This window comes from Corvus kubaryi, unplaced genomic scaffold (assembly GCF_017639235.1).
Source record: "Corvus kubaryi isolate FWS band 111438036 unplaced genomic scaffold, C.kubaryi_AGA036_p1.0 71, whole genome shotgun sequence".
NCBI classification, from domain to species: Eukaryota; Metazoa; Chordata; class Aves; order Passeriformes; family Corvidae; genus Corvus; species Corvus kubaryi.
In genome coordinates, this window is record NW_024582059.1 from 13,695,370 (window position 1) to 13,722,627 (window position 27,258).

Below are 27,258 nucleotides of genomic sequence, written 5' to 3' on the forward strand. Positions count from 1 at the left end.
AACATTCCTGTTGCAAAAGAGGGAGGCAAAAAATGGATAACTCTCCTTCTGTAACGGGAATTTATTGTTTAACAGTTAGACTTCACCCAGGCTTTCCTGTTTCCTTCTTCAGGGACAGAAAGGATGTGCCTGAAAATCCCAAGATGTGTTAAACTAACTGGTGGGCTAAACTGGTGTTCCTTCCAGTCTGACGTACTTTTTATTAGCTCAGTGGTGGTCACAAACATACATAATACTACTTCTTTAGCTCTGAAATAAACAGAACAAGTTTGATTTGCTGTATTTTTTTTGGTTGGTTTGGGTTTGACTTTTTCTAGTTTGGCTGGTATTTGTTTTGGTTTTTAGCAAGAAGGAAGCTGTCAGGTAATCTCCCAAGTATTTCATGGACATGATTAATTTCTGTTTAATCCCTTGACTTAGGGGAGCTATTTATATGCCTGAGAAAAAAGAGACTGCTGTATTTTGCACTCACTTGCTTGACCAGGTAATCAGTGATAGTTGAATAAATAACTGGGTTTTTTAAAAGTTATTTCATCCTTTTAGTGCCTTCTGGACATAAAGCATATGTAAAGCTTGAGCATACTTTGGGGATACAAAAAACCCAACCAAACAAAAAAGCCCCAAAACTTCTTTTACTGCTAAACCTGTTTGTCTAATGGATAAGTTCTTTGCCGGACAAGGTAGAAATTTAGAAGATTTTTATGGTTTTCTCAAAAGTCTGGATTTCATACTAGTTAGCCTGGAGGGCTTCATCCCAGATTCAGCTACTGCTCATTTGCTGCATGTGTAAAAGTATGAACTACTATTGAGTAAGAGAGGCTTTTCACAGCTACAATTATTACCAACCGTGTGAAATCTTGACACTTGGTGATCTAAATGAAACTGATATTTGGTTTCTGACTTCTGTAAGAGCTTCTTTCTCTGCCATTCCCAGCTGATGGGCTTAAAATAATTTGGTTTTCCTCAGTTCCTTTGTATGGGTGGATAAATTTTTGTACAATTAGAAAACTTGCTTGACCTTAAGAAGCATCCAGTTGCAGTTGCTGTGGAAGAAAGGGAAGAAAATGCAAGAGGATTCAAAGTCCTGGCTGAATACTACTTTTCCATCTGCTCTGTCAAAACAAATATTGGGAGCATAAATGTAAAAGATTATTTGGACTTTTTCAGTATGATTGTGCTTCTTTGATTTGGAAGTTAATTACAAACCTTGCAATAAGGAGGGGCATTTATGATGAAAAGAAAGCATGTTTGGTGTGGCTTTGGCAGCTGCCACTTGTACATAAAGCAGCATTTGGTTTTGTCATTTGAAGTTGCATTGATGCAGAGAAATCTTGATGGCACTGTGAACTTTAATTTACGTGAGAAAAGATTTTTCATCTTTTCTGTCCACTACTTGGACTTGTTTGCACTGAGATTACAAGTACAGCTATTAATGCAGTGAACTGAACATAGCAAAAAACTTCACCAGCAGCTTTGTGATTTAAAGTACTTTCTTTACACTTAAAAAAAGTATAAATTCTGTAAGTGCTAAATAAAGTGATAGCATGCATGCAGGCTGGGAGACTGCATGCCATCAGGGGAGGGAGCCCTACCTGGCAGAGGTTCTTACCCATGCCTTTGTTGCAGGTTGTCTTCAGGGAAAGGCAGTAATGGGCATTTCTGTGTTTCTGTCAACTTTTTCTAGGCAGTCTCAAAGCTGTAGCAGTTTCTCACAAAGACACTTCAGGTGCTGTTAGTCTCTGTTCACGGGCAGGCGCTCTCCTCCCACTGTGCACTGCTCTTTGTCCTGCTTGGCTCTGGCAGCAGCAGCAGCTCTGGGAACTGCAGCTTGTGCAGGCCACTGAAGACAGGCTTGTAGAAGTGGCAGCAAAGTTCCCAGTAGCAGCTGTACTCCATTCTTCTTGGGGAGCTGCTGAAAGCTGTCCAGTCACTGTTGCCTTACAGAGGTGATGAAGTTTTGGCAGACCACGCCGATTTCAAAGGCAGTTTCTCTTCCTTCCGGTCCGTGGTATTTGGTATTACCTTCAAATCAGAATGTGCTTTAAGGCCTTTTCTATATATGTCTATTTATGAATCTTTCCATATTCTAGTTGGGGGGGTCGAATCCCTGTTACTTGTTCTCTGGAGCACTGGCTTGCTTATCTGTCTGTCTGCCTTTTTGACTCCCTTGTATCCTGCCTCCTCCCTCATGCTCTGGCCCCCCCAGTGGGTTTGGTGTTCATATTTGTGCATCAGTTATAACATTGGCTGGGTTGGAAATAAGCCATGGTTAAATCTTCTTCTGGCTCTGTACAGTGTGACGGCAGGGTGCTTACCTGGCTGCAGGCCAGTTTCAGCTCATCTTGCTGAGGGAGCTTCATGCTGGCTCCAATGGAAGCTGCAGAAGGTACCTGGAGTACTTGATTTCCTAGCTGCAAATCCTACAGAGATGTTCCTTTCCCTTTTATTGAGTGCTTAGAGCAGCTTTTATAAGCCAATAAATAAAATCCTTCAAAATTCAAGAGATAATGTGTGATTCTGTGTCCCAGCTCATTCTTACCCTTGAGCCAGCACAGGCACAATGGGCTGGTCAGTCACTTACCAGGTAGTTATGTTGGGGCCAGGACAGTGCACAACTAAAACACAACTAAACATTTTGTCATGAGACCTCCATGCCAGCCAGTGGCAATCCCTGGTCTCAAACCAAGAGAAATTTCATTCAAATAAACTTTCCACAGGAGCAATAAAAGTGGGGAATAGGTGGCCTCATGCATGCACCTATGGCCATGGCCGTTTCTTTGGTTACTCAAGATGTCATCTGTGGTTTTTGTCAAATTTGGCTTTAATAGGCAGATTGTTTAATTCTGGAACAGCAGACAGCAAAGGACTCTCTTGGTTTTCCTGGCAAAATGCTTTATTGTTGCTATGGGAATAGCCTTAGAACTGTTGCAGAGTCAGAATGACTCCTGGCTGTCTAGCAGAAGATCTGTTACGCCACATTTGTGGACGTTGAGAAACGAGTTGGATTGCCAGGATTTAAGGAAAGTAACTTAAAGCTTTCTTCCATGCGTCAGCTAGAGGACAAAATAGACTTAAGTGTTACCTCTGCAACGGGTGCAATATCACTTTTATTATCTCTGCTTTTTAAGAGTGAGTATCTTGAGCTGCAAATACAAGACAGAGCTGCATACTAACTTACAAAATATGTTTTGTTTTTAGCTCCCAAGAAGATGAGCGGCCCATGTCACCCTTCTATGTGAGGTATTTACTCAGCTGTTTTCATTTATTTTTCTGTGCGGGATTGCCTTGTTATTGGAATTAAATGTGGGGAGGGGTTCAGAGGTTCTGAACAGACTGTAATCAAAGTGAGGATTAGTTTTACATTTGTAATTGTTGCACAGTTAGTGGGATGAGTCTTTGTAGGTACCATCTCTGTTGCTATTCTTCTGTCTTTAGAGAGGAGGCCCAGGGTTTAACGTCTTTATTACAAGATGGACATGGATTTCCTCTTTCCTTTGGTTTGTTACGTAGCTTAGACGCCTGAGTAGCTTATCTGCAGGCACAGGAGAGATTTTTGCTACAGGATTTGAGGAACTGGCAGCATGTGCTGCTCAGAAAGAAACCAGGAACCAGATGGTGAGTCAGCAGCCCATCCAGCAACTGTTTCCCTGCTGCAGCCTAGAAAAGCAGGAGAGTGCTTAAGTACCCAACAAGCCTCACTGGAGGGAATGGTGCTCATGCTGCATTCGAACAAATTGTTTCTTGTTTTGCCAACTGGAGGGCAAAGTCACTGCTTTTAAAGGGGTCTCATTCTGTTGACATCAGTGAAAGTTTGCTCTGCTTGCTTCAGTAGCAGGCTCAGTTCCAATGCTTTAATTTTTACTTAGTGGAAGAACAGGAGCCAGAGCAATTAACAATGAAGGGCTGCAGAGAGGGAAGGGCCAGATATTATAATTGGGTTCTTTGATCTCTGCAGAGTTTAAACAAATAAAAAGAAATCCCAGTGGTGCTTTATGTGAGAATTATCACTATCCCAGTGATAATTGGAATTCTTACAGTGATGTCTGAATGTGTTAATATCTGGCATATATTCCTGTTTATCTTTGTAGCTTGGTTTTTTTTCTTAAAGAATTTTTCTAACATGAAGCACAGAAAGAGTGCAGTTAATGCATACGGCGCAGAAAGTGTGTCAGGGAATTGTTCATGGACTAGCCTGGTTGCATGATCCTGTCTGCCTTCCTGTTGATGCACCATCACTCCCTGTAATGTATTTGTGCAGATGTTGCCCAGTCTGTGCCTCAAAAGCTCCAGATTGTCCGAGGAGATTCTGCCTTTTCCTTCAGGAGATTATTTTGTAGCTGCATACATACGTTCCCCTGTCTCAAATTTTCCCGAGTTTAATTCTTCATCCTGTCTTTGCATTAAAAATCGTCCGCCCCTTTGTTTTTCTTTCTGGCTAAATGTGACCTTCAAATGATTTTAGGCTTTCATTACATTTCCATCTGTCTTACTGCTCAAAACTGTCCTTCCAAGCCCTTTCCTGGATTATAGAAAAATGATACATGAAGGAGATTCTCTTTGGCTGACCTTGTCAAGATCACCAAGGAGATGGGGAGCGAGGAATGGACCTGAGAAAACTCATACCAAAGGACATTTCTGAGAGGAAGAGAACAAGTTTGAACATCTTAAATAGAGATGTAGGCGTATTGGGGGGAGAACAGAGAATGAGTGTGTCCACTGAAATGAAGGGATGGATTTCCATGGGAATCTGTCTTGCAGATAGGAAGGGAACAGTCAGGAAGAAACACATGGATGGGAATTGTAGAAATGGCTGGTAGGAGTACAGGGAGCAGCACACCTTGAGGTACAGGCTTCATGCCAAGCTCTTGTCTTTTGTAACATTGCTGGGATACAGTTACTTGTAAATAAAGGGAACAGCTTGTAAGTCTTGCTTCTGTTTATAACACATCAGAAATGTGTCCTCCTGAGGTCAGTTGCCAGGTGCAGTTAATTTGGCAGGAGAGCTGGTGCTGGCTGGGCAGTTCCTGGTGCTTCAACAACTGGGAACTTGAGCGGGTGGCCAGTTTCTTTGTGTAACTTTGAATGTTCTGATTGTTTCCCCAGAGGCTGTGCATGACATATGTAGGAATAGCATTTCACACCATGGGCAAGGAAGGGGAGGCTGTCTGCTTTAGCTGTCTGATGGTCAAATCTATTTCTGTTGCTACCAGCCACACTTACATAGTTTGAAATACTGTTCAAGAAATCCTTCGAGTAAATCATGAATGTTTGGGTACAGAGCAGTCACTGCTGTGTTTATGCAGTAGTTCCATATAGATAATTATACAACAAGTTAAGTAAGTGGGAACAAGAGCTCTTTAGCTTCCAAACACTGCATAATACTTGGCTTTTGCTAGACGGAAGGAACATTGTGTCCCTCTGTCGTGGTTTAACCCCAGCCAGCAACCAGCTGCTTTTCTCACTCCCCCACCAGCGGGATTTGGTTGTGAACTGGAATGGTAACAGCTGGAAAACTCATGGGTTGAGATAAAGACAGGTTAATAGGAAAGATCCATGCACACAAGCAAAGCAGAACAGGGAATTAATTCAGTGCTTCCCATGGGCAGGCAGGTTCAGCCATCTCCAGAAAGCAGGGCCCTGTCACATGTAATGGTGGCTTGGGAAGACAGATGCCATCACTCCAAATGTTCCCCCTTCCTCCATCTTCCCCCTGCTCTATATACTGAGCATGGTGCCCTATGGTCTGGAATAGCCCTTTGGTCAGTTTGGGTCACCTGGCCTGGCTGTGTCTCCTCCCAACCTCCCATGCACCCCTAAATTCCCTGCCAGTACAAAAACCAGAAGAGGCCTTGGCTCTGTGTGAGCCCTGCTCAGCAATAACAAAAACATCTCTATGTTATCAACCCTGTGCTCAGCACAAATCCAAAACACAGCCCCATACCAGCCCCTGGGAAGAAAATCAACTCTACCCCAGCCAAAACCAGTACACCCTCTGTAAATCAGTTTTAGTAGGATCAAATCAGAGACTTGATTATTCAGTGCTGTACCATGTCAGCTAACAATGGAGATATTTCCCTGGTTGCTATTTTTAACAAGAAGACAAATGCTGAAGGTCTTAACTTTTAAGTCAGAACTGTCAGAATGCCACCAATAAATACACTGTTTCTTAAAATGACACTGATTTAGGGTTGGGGATTTGTTGTTTTTTTTTTTTTTCTTTAGATATTGGGAAAGTCAAGACTTTATTACCACTGCTACTTTGTAAGGAAATAAACAGTCTTTAACAGTACAAGAGTAAGCAGTAAATGAGACAAAATGTGACAGGGGTTTGTAAAAAGCATACCAGTAACACTGGTACAACCACATTATTTTTAAAAGATTTCCCAGAGAGAGGAAGGAGTATACCTAATCTCTCTGATGTCAGCAAAATCTTTTAAATCATGCCATCTATATGGAAAAAGGGGACATGAGTACTAGAACTTAAAAATGGGTAGGGAGGGGCTGAGACCTATAGGTATTGCTGGTAGGAGAGGAATGGGTTTGCTGCTGGAGCTCCTTAAGTGTCATGAACTTCTTTTCCTTAATGGCCACTAGCATACTAAAATGGAATCATGTTCTTTAATTGAGCTTATAGCAGGGGTGAAAGGGTTGGGGATGTCCTCTGGGAGAAAATATATGACAGTGAGATATTATATAGAGTAAGATGTGTGTGTGTATATATATATAAAATATTTCACTGTCATATATACATAAGGTATTTTTATTTATTTATAAAGATAAGCATCAAATTTAAGATACGTACTATAAAAAATAATAACATAAGTAATAAAGTAATTTACCTCAGGTCTAATAATGAAAATCTTTACCATGAAAGGGGAGTTCCTCCCATTTGGAAATGCCAGGGGAAAAAAAAGGACATGAACATACTTGTTCATGGAGGGATGAAAGGGAGGCATGGGATGAAAATACTCCAGTTGAAGTAATCACGTGCTAGTGGATATATAAAGGGAGTATTTTCAGTATACTTATCCATACATACAAGGAGTATGGATACCCTTGTAAAAGAGACAGGTGTGGCCTTACACAGTTTCAAGTCACTCGTGTTCCAATGGCTTTAGGTTTGTGAATATGATTAAAGAAATGTTATAAGATGGAGAAAAGAGCATGGATGTCCTAGTTACCATAAGAAGTGAACCAGGGTACACATATTCCCCCTGAGTTTTAGACAGAGGGGGAAGGATGTGTATCCTAAATAACAATACTGATGTGAGAGAGAATGTGTGTAAATAGTTTATGCATAGATTTGGGCAGAAAATTATTAATTTTGTAGCTGGAGCCCTCTTTCATTGGGCATAATAAGGATGAGGTCAGCTTGACCAATTTGAGAGATCTGGGGTTTGATTGCATTCACCTACTGCTGACCAGGGTTGTCCTCTCCCTCTCTGTAGTCCTTGATTAGATAATTTGTTGGCTCAGCTGTGTTCAGTACCAGGCAAGATTTCTATACTGTTCAAAGAAGAGAAAAGCCTTGCTAGGTGGTTGTTTCAGGGAGTCGTGCCTGAAGGGTGTTTACGTTCCAAAACCTTTTGTAACAAGACCTTGTGGCGAAGGGAGTTGAGATTGTTAAAAAGTGCACAGTACTGCTCCTTGCATAATTCTGCAGTGAGACTGTGACTGCCAGCTGTATTGAGTAATCAGTACTGAGAAACACTTGGCACTTTCAGGTAATGAAGCAGCATCTGGCAGCAGCAATTCCCTGTAAGCACAATTCCACTCCACGTGTGCAATGAGTTTTCAGAAGGCAGGGAATCTTCAGGCATGCTTTATGCTGGGGTGTGTGTGTTAGATGTGACATTAGTCATGAGACGCTTTCAGAGGAGCTCCCTGATGGGTAGGGCCTGAGATAAGGCAGACTGATATTACAGGGGAGAAAAGCAAAAGCTTTGTAGTGTGGAGCTTCCTTGTTAACGTGCAGAGCATTAAACTGAAATTGCAATGAGACCTGAAATCACAAGCAGTGCCAAGGATTGCATTAAATACCCATGAGTGCAGGGCAAGGCATTGGACAGTTTTGCCTGCTTCTTTTCCTAGAAGTATTCCTGTGGGCATTATTCAGTACAGCTGACTGTTTCTCCTTTTAACAATTCTTATTTAAGACAACTCTTTTTATATAACGCAGGTCAGGTATTCTTAGCCTGAGGTTTACTGGGTAAGATGTTTTATGCTGTTTGTTCTCAGGTCAGTTTTCTGAAGAAACTGGAAAACTTTGCTCTGGATTTCACACCTGCTCAGAAATTTGCTTGACCACCTTCCCACTGGACACTTCTTCCTTCATGGCACATGCTATAAGAGGTCTTAAGATCCACAGGAGTGCTGGGCTCCATCGCAGATCATGATTTTGTTATGTGATACACACTCATGTCCCTCACACCAGCACTGGCTGAAAGGAAACACCAGGCCACTGGGTGCCCCTGCTCTGGGTGCCTGGCTGCTGTGCAGGTCTGAGGCTCCCTGAGGATTATTTCCCTCCTCTGCAGAGGAGCCTGCACAGACACAGCCATGCAAATTCACCAAGCTGAATCATGTGGCCTCTATGAATCCCTTGCAGGGTTGTCTCTGCTCCAAGCAGTAGGTGTCAGTGTGTATCCATCATAAAGGATGTGCAAGTGAAAAACATTAGGAATCCTGAAGAAAGTTGCTTTTTGTGGGGTTAGTTTTCTGTGTAGTAACAAGGTAGTGTAAAAAATAGTTTACCACGTTTAAAGGGAGGATAATTTGATCTGGGCTTGTGAAAGTGTGAAGGTGCTGAGAAAATAATGAAAGTGTGTCCTCTGTGTGATGGGACATCCCAGTAAGTAAGAGCACACCCCTTTTATTTTTAAACTCATTATTTTCACATTTTCTATGCCATCACAACCCTTCTCTTTGGTCAAAGTGTGTCAAATAAAGTAGTCATCTTAAAATAGATCCCACATGAGTTTGCAGTATTGCATGTCACAGTGTGGAGAGTGGATAGCATTTAGACCATATAAATACGTATGAATAGGAACTTCATAGGTCATGGATTGAAGTAATATATTCGGGAGAACTTCAGGAGTTTCTCATCTGTTATGTCAAAGCCATTTAAACATCCTCAACTTTGCTGGAATAGCAAGATGGTGAAAAGTTTTTGCATCTATTGAGGCTTTCTTACTGTTGTGCTCGGCTTTTAAAAACCTGAAAACAGGAACCAAACCCACCTTTGCTTCCTGAATAAAGCAGATGGACTGTAAATACATCTCAGCAACAAGTGTCTTTAGTACCAGATTGCAAGAATAGTTTATGAGTTAGGCCATTAAGCATTGTCAGGAATTCATTTACTTCATAGATGAAAACCCAGTCTGGGAAAATACTGTGGCAGTATGTCAGTTTGCTAGTTTACTCTGTTTCATGTTTTTTTCTTTGCTCTTTTTACCTGGATGCTAAGATATTTTGCTCAGTAGTGGCTTGAATGAAAGAAATTAGGAGGAGGGGCTTCGATATCCAGCTCAGTTATTTGTCTGCTCTCACAAGATGCCCAGTGCAGACCAAACAAGGTGCAGGCATTGCATGAGGTAATTCTCACTCTAGTGCACATCTTTTAAATTTACAGAGTACTAGTTAGGGGGGCAGGTGAGATATAATGGTGATGGAAAATACCACCTTCTCATCTTTGAGGCTGAAACAGAAGAAAGGAGGTCATGCAGTAAGAGTTTACCTTATGTGTGAAGTAAGGCATTATCCAGAGCTGATGGAGCACCTCTGAAAGTGAACAAAAGACTTGGGTAAACAAGTTAGACAAAACTGGGAAGTGCTAGAGGTCAGACTTCCCAAAAGGAAAAGCATGAGGGTCATAAGAAACAAGTTCAAAAGTTCATAGCACTTAATACAGTTGTGTGCCTTGATGCAGGTTTTCTGGCTGGCTTTCTGGAAGTCCCCCAGCACTGGGAAAATGTCCTGCTGCCTTCTGTCACCCAAGGAGACAATTTCTAATTTCTATCAAAAGTCAGTATTTCTCAGCATGCTCTGCAACAGCAGCTGCATAATCTAATAAAGATAATCTAGCTGTGGAGATAATTGACAGTACGTATCAGTGAAATGGAGCAGATGTGAGGAGAAAATAATTAACTGAAGCACAATATGAGTTCCCATTGTCCGGATGATGTACTGAGCAAGGCAGCTGCCTGCACAGGCGGGCATGCCAAGAGGGCTCTTCTAGGCATGGCTTGCCCTGCCTGCTCTGCATAAATCCAACAGCAGAGCAACTTCTGCCACCCAAGAAGTTTGGGAAACCCCACAGGATACACCCTGCCTGCCTGGTTGCTTTTCTGGCTTCTGAAATCCTCACAAGGCGGTGTCTTTGCCTGGGTTTGCCAGTGTGCTCGTGCACTTCCTGTTCTGTCCCACAGCAGGCTCAAATCCTAAAACCACTGTGTAACTATCTCCCCTCCACCATTTGTTTTGGATGTGAACTTCCTTGGTATAAGAAAGGTTGGTGGAGAGAAAGTAAAGTAATTTAGCAATGCATTCAAATAAAGCTTCAAAATGAAATAGCCAGAAAAGTTACCAGCTGTGGAATTAAAGGGAAGTTAGTGTATCTAGAAAAACTCTGATTTAAAATCTGTCTTATTGAGAGGGGGGCTGATAAAGAGCACTAAGTTTTCACAGAGCTAAGGGTAAACTTGGATTCAGTACAGTAAAATCAGAATGTCAGAGCTTCATTTTGTAGTCATCCACTCAGCTGGCATGTAATGTATATGTACTTCCTTGTTAGTTGTCACTAGTTTGAAAATCACCATGTTACTGTCTTTCTTACAGAATCTGTATTGTCTGAATAGGGCCTTTCTAGATACAGTAAATTAATTGTTACACGTCATTACAAATTACTCGGGTTAATGTACTTAAAACTGAATTGCTGTTAGTAAAGCACACAGTTTGTGAATTAGACAACTACAAAATGTACTGGGGTGTTAGAAAAATTTTTATTGGTTGATAAAGCTACATCCTACGGATGCTTTTAAAAAGCTAAAATCCAAACAATCCCTTCTTTCTCTGCACTATCACTTTACTGGCATGAAAACAGGGAAGTGTGATATGAAAGACAACCCCACTCAGTTAGGCGTGCATGTAAATATTACAAAAAGGTGATACAGTATTAACCTACTCCCATGGGTGTAGGAGTTGTAGCAAGCACATGAATTGTATCTTATGATGTGGGTTAGCCTACCACACTAGCACCTTACTTGCTAGTACGTCTGCCATGGGAGACCAGGTCTTAAAAAATAGTTTTGGGCTGGGAAGAGGCCACATAGTTCCTGTAAGCAAACTGGAAAGCAAGCAGAGTGCTTGAAATGTGCACTTCAAGTTCCAAAGCCATCCTGTAGTTAACAGTCAAGATGTTAGATGTGGGAAGAGAGTGATCTTGCCAATGTTGTTTCCTGTATGCAGATACTTTATCTGTAATAATAGGTACAGTAATAGTTATTTGTATGTCTTCATGAAATTACCTGAATGACACAACTGCTCAGGTCCTGTGCAGGTAATGTGGGACATAATGGCAAGTCTGTGACTGCTTTCCTGGTGTGCCACCATTCCAGTGGCCTGTGCTGTGACTGGAGAGTAGCACTGAGTGAAGCTGGGACTGGCAAGGATGCGTGTGTGGTTAAATCCCAGGTGAACACACTGGCTCAGCCTGAAGCACACTGCGAGTATAATTTGCAGCTGGGTGTTGTGGGGTTTGTAACTCACTGCACTGGAGTCACACTGGTTCGTTGGTTTTGTTAAATTAGCTGTAGTGGCCCCTCATTTACCCTTCTCATACTCTGTTGCCTGCCTTCTGCCCAAGTGACGCTCAAACCCAGTAAGGCCACAGAGTGGTTATCTGAGGGTGCTGCAGCTTCTTACATAGCTCTAGCCCCGTACAGTGAAGTGCAAAGTATTCGAGGGAGACAGAGAGGAAACCTTTGGGTAGTGAAGGCAAATCAGCTGTTGATGGTTCTGCAAGGAAACTATTTAAGATAAACTGGTAAAGACTGAAAGTGATGAATGGCTGTTTTGGCAGGAAGCACGTCTTGCATCCAGCCTGTACCCTGACCACATTTTACTGGGATTTATCTGCCAGTTGTACTCTGCTGATACAGGGATAATTTGAAAGGAAACCCCTAGGCCTGTAGCTTATTTAACTTAAGGCAGGTTGCAGGAGGGATGAATAGGCAGTGTCACCTTATCTGCAAGGCTGAGTCAGCTGAGTCAGTAGCTGAAAAAGGGGCAGGATAGGACTCAGCTTGGCAGAGGGAAGAAAGCAGTGACACCTGTGCCAGGTCAGCTTGTTCAGAAGGGCTTTGAACAGCAAGCGATAACACCTACATTTGTGTCAGCTCTTCCTGAGCCTGATAACAGACTGAGGTAAAAGGGAGAGGAGAGTGCATCGATTTTATTTTTTTTAAATGTGAAGCAAAGAATGTGAGTATGTTCTCTGAGCATATTCAAAGAGAGAATAGTTAAACAGAGAGAGCAGTTAAATATTAAGTGTATACATTTTCAAGTCAGCTTCAAAAGGCGAAGACTTTTGTGCTGAGGCTAAAACATCAGCAGCAGAAAGCCCAGAAGAAAACAAAAAAATCTGTAACATGTTGAGGTTGAAATACTTGCTGTTAGACTTTTGCCTATGCATGAAAATGACGGGGAAATTAATTGTTGAGGATATTGGCTTGTCAAAATGTGCCACGTCACAGTGGGAGTGAAAATTCCTTAAGGAGAAAACCTGTGGCATGTGTATGCAGTTGTTGTTCAGACAGCTTAGACCTTTAAATCTCAGCACAGCAAAGAGCAAGAGGTTTTAAGACCTTATTTTGATAATAAAATCTAACTTTTTTCTCTTTTTTCTTTTATACAGTGCTCACGTATCACAAGTCAGTAGCAATGTTCCTGCTACAGGAGAGTAAGTGTCTTTTACAATTTTGTAGCTATCTTTCTTGGAGCTTTTTAAAGTATTACTGGTTAATCTTTGATTTCTCTTAAAGAGTTTTTCTTACATAAACAAAAAGCTGGCAGTGTTTCCCAAAGCAATTCATCTGCAATGAAAATAAATCACTTCCTTCTGAAAACTTCTCAGGCCCTTAGTTCTTTGCTCTCTGTGCCTGTGATGTTTTGCTTAGGCAGAATTTGCATATTTTGAGAAGCTCTTTGCACTGCATCATCCTCTTGCTCTTGTTTGCTCCCTGTTGCATCCCAGCAGAGGACGTGACTTGACCCTACTGCTGTAACTGGGAGGAGCAGAGCTAAAATGGGTTGGCTTTGCTGGAGCTGGAAATTCCCAGTGGCTGATGGGTTTGCAGAACTGATCTTTGTCAATAATGAAATACAGACATACTTGCCTAGTTAAACCATCTGGGGTTTTGCAGTTGCTCAGGTCTTCTGACTTTTCCAGGAACTGCAGTCTCAGCAGGCTTTCAAGTATAGCAACTTAGCGCAGCTTTTGTAAAGGAGAAGCCAGCCCAAGCACACGTTCCCATACTGTAGCTACTCAGTTGAAAATTAACCAGCAAATCCTGAAATAACATTTTAATTATGGAAAAAACAGTAGAAGCTATACGTGGACTTTGGACGTGCACGTTTGAAAAACAAGTCTGCTTAAAGCATTGCAAGAAACAGAGACAGGATGGGGGTGTATACAAAAATGTGTTACCATGTAATCTCTTTGAAAAAAAAAATTTCGTTTTTTCATAAAAGCTTCCTCTGATGAAGGAAGGAAGGGAATGTTGTAAGAGAATGGCAGTACCAAAATGAAGATTTGGTTGTGTTGAAAGTCCAAGTAGCTGCACATCTTTAACCAATGCAACTGCAGGGGCTCCTTTGTGGTGGCTTGTGTGGAAGCCCTTTCACTGCCAGTGGGTGTGAGGGTGGTCTCACAGCAGTATCGGGGTGGCTGTGGATACACAAGAATGTGGCCCAAGAATGTGTGAAAACAGCATGAACTCCGAACAAAACCCATGCTTGGTCGCAGTGCATGTTAGGAGTTTGTAGTGAGCTACTGTTTGCATATTGTCATCCCTCTGTGAGACAGCAGTGAATCATCTTCTTGCAGGTGATCCCTTGCCTTACTGAGCTTGTGTTGCGCAACAGACTTGACCACTGTCAGCATGGCTGGGTATCAAATGCAGTTTTGTCAGAGCAGGGACTTTTAAGTGGAGGATGAAAGTTAGGCACTAATGTCTGTAGCTGCAGTAAGTAAAATTAGCTGTTTTACTGAAATTTCAGACATCCCTAGAAATAAAAAGAGCAGTATTAATTGGGAAGGCTTAGCTATTCTGAGGGAATTGAACCAGAGGGTATCTGAAGATTCTGGCTTTGCTCTTTGCCTGTGTCATAGCGCTAGAACATTTTGTGCTGCTTTGCCATCCTAAGAAAATATAACCCACAGATACCCTTGTTTTATTTATTGTTGCAGAGAGGGAGCTCCACAAAGTTTTTGAGCTCAATTGACCTTATTTTTCGGCTTGACAGGTATTTAGAGAAGACAATCCGCTCAGCCGTGGAGCAGCATCTCTTTGATGTTCATGGCTCAGGCGGCCAGAGTTCAGAGGACTCTGAATCGGGGACATCTTCAGCCTCTTCTAATGTGTCTGCCAGGCAGAGGAGGCGACACCACAAAGAGCAGGAGGAAGCCCGGAGAAACAGAGACATGTATGAGCCTGATTTCTTTGTTTTGGAAAGTATATTTTAAGTCTACCCCAGTCATGTCTTCTATCAAGGCAATGCCACATTCTGTTATGGAAGGCACTGACCTTTTGCCTCGAGTTGGAAGTGCAGAGCAGACTGCAGTGCCTGTGCAGAGCTCCATTGCATCAGTTAGAGCTGGGAGATACAGAGTTTACTAGAGATCATGGACTGGGGCAAAGCATGATAAGAATCTAGGGGGTTATACCCCCTAGTCAAGTTTTTAATTACAGTATTTGGAATTGGTTACTTACCGTATTTGTTGCATTAGTGGAAATTCCCAAGCAGTTGGCTGCACTGCCTGTAACTTTTTTTAGATAAAAACATTGGGCTCAGCTGCTTTTCTGAATTCAGAATGTCTTCAAAACTGAGATTAAGTTCCTCTTTTTGTGTGTGGAGGCACAGCTTGTGTTTGGGTTTAGTGAAGAGACTTGGGAGTTTGTCTGAAATTAGAAAAATCTTCCTTTTGATTAATCAGAATCTAAGATTTTTTTTTTATCCACCCTATTATGCAAAATTTAAACATGATTTAGTGGTGAGTTTCATTAAATGTCTGTCAAAGAGTAAAGATAATGCCTATTTTTCCATTCATACTCCTTCAGTTGTGACATATATTGTGTGGTACAACTGTGTTACCACCACAGCCTTAACAAACTAGTTACACAAGGCATAGCTGTATTTGAGAAATTATAACTACAGACTTCACTCTAATCAATGCTTACCCATCTGTCTACCTGTAACGCAGCACTAGTTCTTGTAAAGAATGTCTATGCCTCACTGTAGTATTGGATTGCTAGGATTTGAAGTTGGTTCCAAAACAAACATCTAGTCTCCTGTTGTTGTTCCTGGGTGCTCAATTCCCCAAATTCTGTTGGATCTGTACCTTCCTGTATGAAGCTACTTTAATACAGGTGCATAGCCATTGATAACTCGTGTTAATATTGCAGCCATGGTATTTCCCAAAATGTGTCAATGCTACTGTTGTACAAAAAAATCTATAGTTACCCAAAAAAAAAAAAAAGGTGCCATTTTCATAGTGAATCAAAATACACTGTAAAGGTGGCCTGGGAAATTGGTACTTGCAAGTCACCAAAGTATCTGGCAGCAGCTCTAAAGCAGTTTTTCTTGTTAAGTAGCCCTGCTGACAGGCTTCTCAGGTAAGTAGGTCAGAGACTGGCTAGTGTACGTGTTTGGAAGCATATAGTACTGCAGGGCTTTTCTTCAACCTTGTGTTACAGAGTGGCCTCTAGATACGATTGACACAGTTATACAGGCTCAGTCCAGAAAGCTGGAGCCAAGGATTTAAAGCACATTGAAAGTTTTGAATGCTGGCTATGGTCCAAATTGTTTTCCCTGGTTCCCTTAGGTCAGATTGCTGGGATTTCTCTGGGTAAATTATTGAAATTGAGGATTCCTTTCAAAATGTCTTTGTGTTGTTTTTTTGATTGTCAGTGACTTCATCTCCTTGCCTTGTGATGGATCACAAGAGGATTTGTAATGTCACAAAATGGGACTACAGGCAGGAAGTGTGTTTATCACATAATCACATAGGTGAACTCCCAGGCTTTGAAGATTACATGGTCTACAGGCTCTGTATGTGTAATTGGTCTGCTGAGGGGTTTGTAAAAACTTCCAGTAAGGCAAATCTTAGAAGTTTAGTTAGAGATTTATCATACCTCTTTTTATCTCTTTTTCCACCAACAAAAGAGATCTCTGATGTAGAAAGTCACTGGAACCTTCTAGTTTTGTTTTTGTTCTGAATACTTGCCATGCTGACACTGTCCAGATATTGCAGAGTAACTGGTTTCTTATCACACCAGTCAAGTCTAGATGAATTCTCCTGCTCTTCATGGAAGCAGGCTTTGGAGTTTCACAGCACTGTGTAAGACAGCCACACAGAGTTAGCAAATGTTCCAGTTTCAGTGTCAAGTGTAAGCAAGCTGCCTTTAGCCTCTGGCTAAATGAGGTGCCTTGTGTTTCTCCTGTTCCCATAGTGTTGTGATGTGTATGTGCATCTTCACTATTGGACAAAGTAAAGGGAAGACTACTAAACAAGTGGTATATGAAAAGCTGCCTGCTGAAGGATCCAACAGGGCAAGATAAGCCATATGCCAGGCTTTTGGTAAACATGCACAAACCCTGCAAGCCCAGAGAGTCCGAGTGCATCACGTGATGACTTAGGGCTGGCTGTCCCATTCGCTTCCCAACATAGCAAAACAGTCCTCTGTCCTGGCAGTCATGTTGCCATTGCAGAGATACATTCCCTTTTATGTTTAGTGTAATTCCCAAATGGAAATCAAGCATTTGGCTAAAGCACCACAGTCCTGCTCTTGCATTTGAGAGTTGTGAGTAAGAGGGCCAATTATGCGGTGTCATGCACCAAAGGAGATCCTCGGACCGCAGCTGTGAATCACTTTTCTAAATTAAAAGCACGTGTCTCAAAGGAAAATATGCTTCATACTCTCTGTAAAAATGCCACAGGCAGCCAGGGACTAGTCCAGCTTCCATGTGAAGGCTTCTGTGTGTTGGGTTTAGTGGGAAGTGAATCAAATCCCAAACATTGATCCTCACAACTTTCTCACCTGAGGTGTATACACGTGGTTTTTGCTCCTCAGTGGGATTTAGCGTTACACAGTGTGTGTTTTTGGCTGCATTGGGAAGAACCAGAGATACTGGTTTCATAGGGGATAGATGCTGTTGCTGGAACTGCCCCAGTCAGCATGATGTAGTTCTCTATTGCTACCATAAATGTAGCAAGAGAATGTTTTAAACAACCTCTTGTTGTAATGTCCCTTTTCTTTTTAGGGAAGTTGTCAACAAAGAAAACATTCCCTCTGGATTCAGCAGTCTTGAAGATTGTATTCTAGCTGCTCAAGATGTAGAAAAATTACAAGACACCGGCTCTGGATACCTTAGTGAAAGGAATAAATCAAAACGGCAGAAATCCAGCACTAAGCTTTCAGAGCTTAATGACAACCAGGACAGTCCTGTGGTAAGCCAGCATGCTGTACTATTTGATGCCTGTTACTAGGATGGTAAAAACTCTTATTTCAGTGCACATCTGGTTCCTTTAGGTAGACTTTTTTGCCTGCAGTACAGGCTTAAGTGCCTATTTTGGACCATGGGAAACACTGGATCCCACGCTTGTAACCCTTGTGATGAGGCAACTGAGAAGTCATATTTCTGCTACAATCCTCTTAGTCCATGTATAGTCATTTTCTCTTTCTGCAACCTTTTGCTTTTTCTTTTGAGTTCAGTGAAGCATTTTGGAAAGCATAAAAGGAAATATGTCTTTTTCCCAGTCTTTCAAAAGCCTTGCGAGGAGTTTGGAACTTAGATGTAGGTTCTCATGTTCAGGTCAAGTTTATTTTTATATTCCTGCTAAGTTCTGAAACTAGATTTCAAGTGTCTACTTGACAATGAGGTGGCAAAGGTGTTTTATGTCTTTGCCCTAAAGCCTGTGTTTTATTGTGGTGTTTGCAATTTGGAAAGCACTTTGAAGTGTGTTGGTCCAAAAGGTGATCCCTCTATCCACCTTTTACTGAGGAGATGAATGACTTTGTTGTAACGTTGTAAAAATCTGGAATACTGTAGCACTTTCCCAGCATATTCTTGTGTGACCTTCACAGTAGAAGACAGTTTGTCAAGTTCTACAATCTGTAGAATAAAACTGGTGCACCCTCCTTCCCTCTCAGCCACAGCAAACACTGACTGTAGTGTCAGCAGCTGAGAAACCACGCTTTGCTTCAGTGCAAGGTCTGCATGCAGTGGCAGGAGTGCTGTGCCTGCCCCAACCATGCATTGCATGGTTAACAGGAGCAGCATGAGCTGTGTGAAAACAACAGTCCTGAGTTATAGGGCATTTCCTGGTTTTTGATTAAGTTTTAGAGCCTGCTGAAAGCAAGTTCTCAATGTGATATTGTGTTTGGACTCATTTTGTTTAGATCACAAAATTGCAACAATCTGATGTTCTTACCCTGTGCAGAGATTCTAGAGAGAGGTGGATTTGCTTTTCTTTATGATAAAAAGAGGGCAAGATGCCAAAAATTGTACTCTGTGCTTAATTTATTAAATTTAGTGCTCAGTATCCATAATCTTCTCATGTGATACTTCATGAAAGCAGAGTGAGATAGACACATTCACACTTCTGTCTTTGCTTGTAGCAATGTACTTTAAGATAAGCAAAGGTCAGGTGCTTATGATCTTTTCAGTACCTTTTCTTTGTGCCTGTGGAGTGTAAAGCAGTTTCAATGTAAATGAAAATTTTTCTCAGTATTTAGGAAAGGAATTAATGACAGAAGTGTCCACTTTGGCTGTGGACCTGAAAAACATTCATGAAGTCTTCAAACATGCCCAGAAAGAAATGTCCTCAAACTTAGCCGTGTCCACTGGACTTTACCCTGCCCCTCATTTTTGGATATCTTGAAGAGCAAAGGCTGAAATGAATATAAAATGAACTAATATTAAAAGCACTTTGACCAAGATGACCATCAGTGTGGTTCTTGCTTGCTCTGCTATAGGGAATGTCACAGTGGAATCATCAACTGCAAGTACAGTTATGAAATGTCTTGCAGAGAGCATGGTACTATTGTTTTGGAAGAGCAGAAGCTGCTTTTTAAGTTTTAATGAGTATGCTTATTACATACTTGCATTTCAGAGATTGCCAGAAGGATGTGTGGTGGTTTAGCTTTCTTTTGGCTACACCTTTACACATCAAATAATAACCCCAATTAGGCTACCTACTTGGAGTATAACGCAACATGCGCCATAGCATTTACTAATAGGCCTTTGTCATGTAAACAAGTTTGTAATGTTGTCTCTCCTTAAACACCCTTTTCTGAGCATTCCTTTTTTTTCAAAGCCTGAGAGAGTATGTAGGAGAGTGTGTGGAAGCTTTCCTCTTAGCTGTCTGATTGCATCTGGCTCAAAAGCACAAGTCAGCAGTGGAAAAACTGTCAGTTTCACTTAGACTCCCGGGCAAACCAACCACAAAGCATTAAAAGCTTGTAACTGCATTTCAGTGACATGGTAGCCAGGTACCAATAGGACTTGAAGAATCAAATTAGGCAAGGCTGGGATGACTGACCTGTATTACCTTATGGGGCTGGAGGTGGAGCAGGTGAGAGAGGGCCGTGACCGCCCCAAGAAGTCTGTGCACGTAGTTTCCAGGGCAGGAACCACTCTTCCTCCTGTTTGAGAGAGACTTGCCCAAAACCCAGAGTTGAAAGCCTCCTGGGCATGTGCTTGAAGTGGATACATGGCTTGTCCTCACAATACTCAACAGTGTTAATGTTCTTAATGGTAGTCAAGACAAATCTCAGAAGAAGTGGTCATAACCAGTTGGATTTCTTGCCCTGCATTCATATTGGCCCAGTATTACATCTTTGTGGTCTCTTTGCGTTCTTATGCCTCCTTAAGAAGAAACTAAGGAAGGGTTTGTCTGAGAAGTGGAGTGTTCTCTAACATGAACTAAGGAGTTCTGCTGAGAGGTTGATGTGGATTTTGCTACCTGCTCTTACAGGAGTTGCATAAACCAAAGAATTACTCCCAAGCTTAGGCTGTCTGTCAGTCTGTAAAATGGGAGCTGGCGGGATACTGTGCGGCATTATTCTGTTTTGACATTTTGAGGTTGTCTGATGAAAGAGACGAAGCAGTGAGCAGTTGGGTTTTCTTGCAGTTTATGGGCAATAAAGTGTGGGGTTTGTTTTGTGCAGCGGGCAGTAGTGTGAGTGTTATCTTTCTCGTAGAAGTCCTGTTGGATATTTCTGTATTTGATCTCTTTAATGGCCTGCAGCTTGAATCTGTTTCTCATATATATCTTACTGCTTTAATATTTACTGTATTGCAGAGTATGGAAAGCTTTAGCTCATCCAAGCCTATAGACAGAACAGGACCTGATGACATGGAAATTTTATCTGAAGAAAGGTGATTTTAATTTTATTTTTTATATATATATGTTTTCCTTTCCCTGTGGTTGTAGTACAGCCTGAGAGATCTTCCACCACAGGCTGTGGGGGTGACAGTTATGCCACAGAACAGATTGCCCACCACGTTAACTTCCAAGCAGAGCTTCATGGAGGCACTGTGTGTGTTGTGTGGGCTTTGCCCTGCAGCACATGCCACCGAGGCTCTTTTCCCAGCCTGACAGGAATGTCACTGAAGGTGCTGATGGTGCAGACTTGAAAAGAAATCAGCTGTGGAGCACCTGAACCAGCATGCTCCACACAGGACCTCAGGGCCTGTCTTACCTGGCCTCTGGATTGGGAATCCAGCCTTTTCCCTTGTGCTTCACTCTTCTGCAAGAGCTGTACAGCCTCACTCTGCTCACCTGAGATGACAATTTCTCTCAACAGTTACATTTGTCGGGAGAATTAAGGGCACTGGAATTAAATGACATTATTGTTCTCAAATAGCTCCTGAGAGGAAGCAAAAAAATGCATAGTTTAGCAGCTTGAAGTGCTGCAGCCCTGAGTGTCCCTTCATTTACTGTGTGAATTACTGAGTGTGCAAGAATGTAAAAACCTTTGTGTGCAGAAGTCCTGCTTGTTTTTGTTACAAGACAAGTCTGGTTTTGTGTTTGTAATACATTGGTTTGTTCTTGGTTTTTCTTTATAGCAAAGAAAGTGAAAACGATGAGGTTTTTTTCAGGCATTCTCAGGTTGGTATTTTTTTTGTTGTTGTTTTTGTGTGTTTCAGTTTTGTGGTCTCTAAAAGCATTTTATTAAGTAGAGACAAGTAGTTATGCATATAGTTCTGTTTTCACAAGAGAAATGGAGTTAGCATGTACATTTTCCTGTCCCTCAACTCTGCTTTTTATTTACATAGTTTAGGGAGCCTCTTAGCCATTGGGGAGTCTTATAGTGTCTGCTTCAGTCCCTTTGATCCCTCCTTGCCAAAAAGGGAAGGATCGCTGAAGTCAGCGCTGTGGTTTAAGTGATGTGAAGTTCCCTTATTAATAATGGCAGACAGGGCATCTGACTACTTATCTGCCAGGGTGGTAAGATTAGCTTGTCTCTCTTGATTTCTCTAAAATCTTTTGGTCTTTTATTTATCATTTCCCAATGCAGCCTGTTGCTTTTGAACGTAGGTGTCTGTAATCCATTTCAGGATCACCTCCTGCTTCTTTCTAAGAGTTGATGGCTGGGGTGGATGTCAGGGGCGGGGAGATGCGACATTGATGGCAGCAATTTTTCCCCCAGCTTTCTGTTTCTCTTACACACACACAAACTTCCTGCACTGGCTTTATGGTGTTTTTTCATCTGACTGTTAAACAAATCAAAGATTGGGGTTGGGTTAGGTTGAGGCCACTGCAGTCACTGGCTCATTTGGGTTTGCTTAAAACACCTCTAGACAGCCAAGCATTTAAAATACTGGGGAGGATTATGTGAGGTACCTCTCCCTCATTGTGCATCCATTTTAAATGCGCACAGTAAAGCAGCTGTAGACACTGTCTGCTTTCTCTGGCTGTTTGGAGTTGACTGAAGGCTGGTAATACTTTTAAATTAGACTCTTCTTGTGTTTCTTTTAAAAACAAAAGCCACTATACATTTATTGCCTTTGAAAGACTGCAGTTCTGGTTGGAATTATTTCCACCTAGCAGGAAAGGTAAAAGGTTGCTAGCAACTGAGCTCTGACCAGCTGTGAGGTAGCTGGCGAAGTTTGTGGGACCCTGAAATATGTAGCCCCTGCAAAGGGTGTTGAGGGCTGCCTTTGATCATTGCTCTGACTGGGCTTACCCAGATCTCCTACTTTGCTCCCAGAGGGTCAGTAATCCCTTGCACTTGCTCGTGAGCTGTTGTATTTTCCGGAGTCTAGATTTTGCAACGCCTTATTCCTCACATACCCACTTGCACATGGAAAAGCTGCTGTTACTGCCATGCCACACAATACTCCTATTAAGCTTTTAAATTAGCCTGATGGAGATACATTTGAATATGAAATCATAATTTTAAAATAAACTTTGCTTTAGGAAAAGTTTTAAAGTGTAAAATTTTAGCTGCAGGAGAGGATCTTAACCCAGAGGTTGTGTTATATAGGAATTACAAGGTCAAGAAAATGTTACATTCCTGCAGAGTTGTTTTACATTCCTTGCCCCTTATTCCTTACATTTTGCTTAGGGCAGCTTAAAGACATATGTTTCATAACAAACAACTCATTCAGGTTGAAGAAGGGACAGGGATTTTCTTATTCTTTTCTCTTTCTCACCCTATCTCCAGTCTGAAGATATTAGGAAAAGTATTCAAAATTTGCCATAGCTACCAGTTGTGCTGACTTGGGTCTTCATGAGGCTGTAAAAATACCTTGAAACAGAAGCCCCAAATGAATTTTCAGTGGTTTTGTAACCTTCATAATCTGCCCTTGGAAGTAGCTAAGCTCCAGGGTGAAAACCAAAGGTTTCTAGTACCCCAGTTTTGATAAGAGACAAGTATTTAAGATTCATACCAACATGGCAGCAAGTGTAGAGGGGTGTTGGCATGGCTCAGGTAGGAGGAAGGCAGCAGAATGGCTGTGTTCTTGAATCAGGTTGTATTCCTTAAATGTGCTTAAGGATGCTTCCTGCTTGTGGCTGTAATGGAAGTTCAGATGTAGGGGAAGCAAGCCTTTAATATAGAGATGATTGGAATCCACAGGTAATTGAACAGAATACAACTTCCTGATCAGAATTTAAAAGTCTTTCTGTTGCCATTTATTTCTTGCTGTTTGAGCTGCTCTTTATGCTGAATCTCCATTGGAGCAGGGAGAATGAATGCAGCTGACTTATCCCCAGGCTACTTAGATCTGTAGTTACTGGTTCCTGCACAGCATAGCTGCAGAAGCAGCTTCTAAAAAGCAGAATTCAAGCAGCTGCTTTGCAGATCTTTTTTTGTGGTCATTTATGTAATATCTGCAGTGAGCTATGACTGCGAGCTGTTACCAACATCATCGACATGTTGCCCCTTTGGTTTGTAAGAAATTGTGGCACATCCATATCTAAAGCAAAATGTTTCTCCCTTACTTGATTCTTTTCCTAGAGGGTGGCAGCTGGTGGCGTCAGGAAATCAAAAAGGAAAATAAGTGATGGGAATACTGAATTATCTACCCCTATGGGTTTGGAGTATTAATGCAAAGGAAGTTAAACATCTGCTTTCTTGAGTCTCCTGGGTTTGTACCACTGTTGTTCTTCAGAACACCTAATGATTTATTCATTGTATTAGAGCCTACATCAGTGAGCAAGGAAAGGAGAGTAACTGGCTGCAGGCAGAGCACAGGCCTGTTTTTAAACAGCTTCTAAATATTTCCAGCAACTGAAATGACTTTAGGAGGAAGAAGACATAGATACAATCTTTCTAATATATGTGTAATGGAAATGTTCACCTGTCTGGGAAGTGCTCTTATATCTGCTACAGATATCTTTTAAGAGCCTTAATAAGTCAGGAGACTGTACACTCTTCATAGAAAGACATTTATCTCTAATTAGTATCAGTAGTGGTGATGAGATGGTATTCTCAGGTGCTGCTCCCTTTGAAATTACTAAAATCTAGGTACCTTCCTCTCTTCACACTTTGTTATTAAAAATAGCACCTATTTTGAAACTCAGTGCTTTATTTCTTTCCTTGCCTTAAAATATCACCTTTAAATACTATGTTGGCAATTTACAAGGAGTTTTATCAACTGGTACAGTTGGCCACTGATCAGTCTTTGTTTGTGAGGTGCAGACTATTTAGATCCTGGCAGGAAATCTGTCAATGGACCGTGGAGAAATATTTAAGTCCTCCCAACTTGGAAGCAGCTTAAAAGATATTGAACGGTGAATTAGCATTTTTCCATGTACACCTCTCACAATAAACACATTTGTAATCAGATTTAGTGTCAAGCTGCAGAGTTATTAGTGCTTGGCAAGCTGTCACCTAGTGTTTCATTTTGTTATAATGTTTCAAAAAGGCCATTTATTGAAATGAACAGGAAATACACACCTTACACAAATACAATGCAGAACACTCTTTACAAATACCAGTGTATTCATCACCCAGATTTTTAGAACTGTAGAACAGCCCAGGTTGAAAGGGACCTCAAAAGGATCATCTGATCCAACTTTTTGTGGGAAAGGAAGCCTAGATGAGATTATTTAGCACCCTGTTCAGTTGCAGGGATTGATGGAATTGAATCCAGATAAAAACGTTTATTCATATGATTTGTCTACTGGGCAACTTTTTTCCCTCTTAATGAAAGTTACTTGTTTTTCTCTCCTCAAAAGGGAAAAAATGCACCAAACACATCATTAGCTTTCTGCAGATGAAAAAAAATAAATGTGCCTTAGTGGCGTGTGCTAAGGATACTGAAGCGTTGGGCCGTGCTTCTGGATTCACAAAGAAAATAGGTCCAGAAATACTGCTTATTTTCTTTTAGCCCGTTTTCTTCATGTATCAGAATATGCAGACTGTTTACTAGGTTTTTCAGAATACTTGCAGAGGGAAAATCTGCATGCTGACTGCCCACTGGACTATATCTGACAGAAGTATGCCTAAGCTGTTCTTAACAAATCCAAATAGTTTATGTAGTAACGTAATCCTTTCTATTCAGCTAGCTCTGTGTTTGTTGGTGGGTTTATACATATCACACTACATGTTTATGTACATGCATTACACTTCCTTTTCCCTGCTGCCCTCTGTGAGGCATTACAGCTAATTTATTTTGGAGTGACAGAAGCGCTCGTCTCGTCAGGCACTGTCGCAGACACGCGCACTGTGTCTCTGGATTGTGGGAATGGCAGGCATTTCTGTGTAAACGCACACGACGTGTGGTATGTGCAGGGGGGAACAGTGCTGAGACAAACAGCACTTGCTTCTAGGTAGTACTAGTTGATGAATCATTTACTTGACAGAATTCTGCCTTATTTGTTTTTTTTATTCTGAAGTCACTGGATGCTTGTGTGAATTTTTTGGCGTTTTCCCAGAGTCCACACTGCTTCCAGCTGAGATGCCAAACCCTACTGCCGTTTGGATTTGCGCAACACCGCTTTAATACCCAGAGCTCCTCCATAAATAGTTCTGCTCTCCCCACGCCCAGCTAGAAAACAACCACAGGAAATCGGGGAATGTGCAGCCAGCACAGCTTAGCTGGCACTAATTGACCTGAGCCAGCACAGCCTGCATGAGAGCATTCATGTATGTAGCCTGCACTGCTGGCTGGCTGCGGCTGCTGCTGCTGCCTCGGGAGCTCTGGTGCCTGCTTTTTAGAAGGCACCATATTGCTACAGCCTCGCAGCAGCAGCATTTTTGTTGTTGCTCGAAGGAGTTGCGCTCCTGTAGGAAGTGTACGCAGCCACCCCCTCCCTCTCCCTTTCTCTCTGCCTCCCTGCTTCCCTCCCTCCCATTTCATCCAAATCCACTACTGGAGGCTTTCTCAGCTGCATGCAGTTGTCAAGGCAGGCAGTCTCAGGAACTTGTGGTAGCTTTCTAAAGAAGGAAAAATTCAAGGAAGGCAGATGGACGGATGTTTTTACTGGTGTGAGTGAGCAATTAGTACATAGGGGTCACCAAGCAAGGGGTTTGGATTTGGAGCTGGAAACACCAGGGTCTGTCTGGATCTTTTTAGCTAAAGGCATGAGCTTACTGCTGCTGTGACTGCAGGGTTTTTTTTTTTCCCCCTCTGCATCCTGAAACGTTCTGGTTTTTTTCCTTTCTCATTTCTTTGGGTCTATGGGAACATAGCTGACTTCAAGTATGAAGATTCAAGAACATCCAAGCATGCCTGAAAACAAGTTGCAAAGAAATCAAGATGCTGATGATCAGGAAAACAGCTTTGTATCTGAAGTGCCTCGGCTGGATTTAACATCATTGTGTGATGACAACAACTGGGAAGGTAGGATTGTGTGATGGCTGGTTGTGTGAGTGAAATGAGAGAGGGAAACCTGAGTGGGCTGGGTGGATCTTTATGTGTACATGTTCTCTTGCTAAAAACAATAGAAAAGCAACTTTGTCCTGAATATAGAACTGGAAGTTTGGAGAAACTGGAAGCAAATACTGAATGGTACTGGCTCTAATTGTCACTTAGAGGGGGAAAATTAAATGTTTTATTCTTGAAGTTATTTCATGTTCTGTTTAGTGCTGTTAAGTCCCTAAATGTTTCAAGATACCTTATTTCTTAGTGGCAGGTCATTGAGTAATTAAGCTAGACTGCCCTACACTTCAAAGCAACTGAGTATTTCACAGTCTAAAAAATAATTTTTCTTCTTCAATCACTATTTGGAAATAATGATTCAGACCCGAAAAGCACAGCTGGTAAAAAATGCTGTCTATCTGTTACTTCATCTTACAAACAATTTTTCTTTTTGTGTATGCTGTGAAGGAATTCTGATCACCAGCTCAAATGGCAATGTTAAATTGACTGTATGTCATTTAAATTGCTTTGATCGTATTTCTTAGCTCTCCTCTCCAGAATGCATGCTTGGTTGGCTATTTGTACTTGTGTAAGAGTGGGAATCTGGGCAAACTCTGTGGGTGCCATGAGCCTTAATTTCATTTGAAATTGAGATGAGATGAA

The 27,258-nt window shown here is 41.7% G+C and overlaps 1 protein-coding gene across 7 annotated transcripts in view; it reads left to right on the top strand.

Annotated features, from left to right (window-relative positions):
• Positions 1–27,258, top strand: part of FAM13A (family with sequence similarity 13 member A) — a 123,345-nt gene that overhangs the window by 69,065 nt on the left and 27,022 nt on the right. For 4 of the 7 annotated variants that reach the window (XM_042049430.1, XM_042049432.1, XM_042049431.1 and 1 more), the window contains 7 exons: positions 3,199–3,240; positions 12,914–12,958; positions 14,524–14,703; positions 17,542–17,728; positions 20,585–20,661; positions 21,352–21,394; positions 26,427–26,577. In XM_042049430.1, coding sequence (XP_041905364.1) covers positions 3,199–3,240; positions 12,914–12,958; positions 14,524–14,703; positions 17,542–17,728; positions 20,585–20,661; positions 21,352–21,394; positions 26,427–26,577 — 725 coding nt within the window. The remainder of the gene's footprint in view (positions 1–3,198; positions 3,241–12,913; positions 12,959–14,523; positions 14,704–17,541; positions 17,729–20,584; positions 20,662–21,351; positions 21,395–26,426; positions 26,578–27,258) is intronic. The other 3 variants (XM_042049434.1, XM_042049437.1, XM_042049433.1) reach the window with 3 other exon arrangements.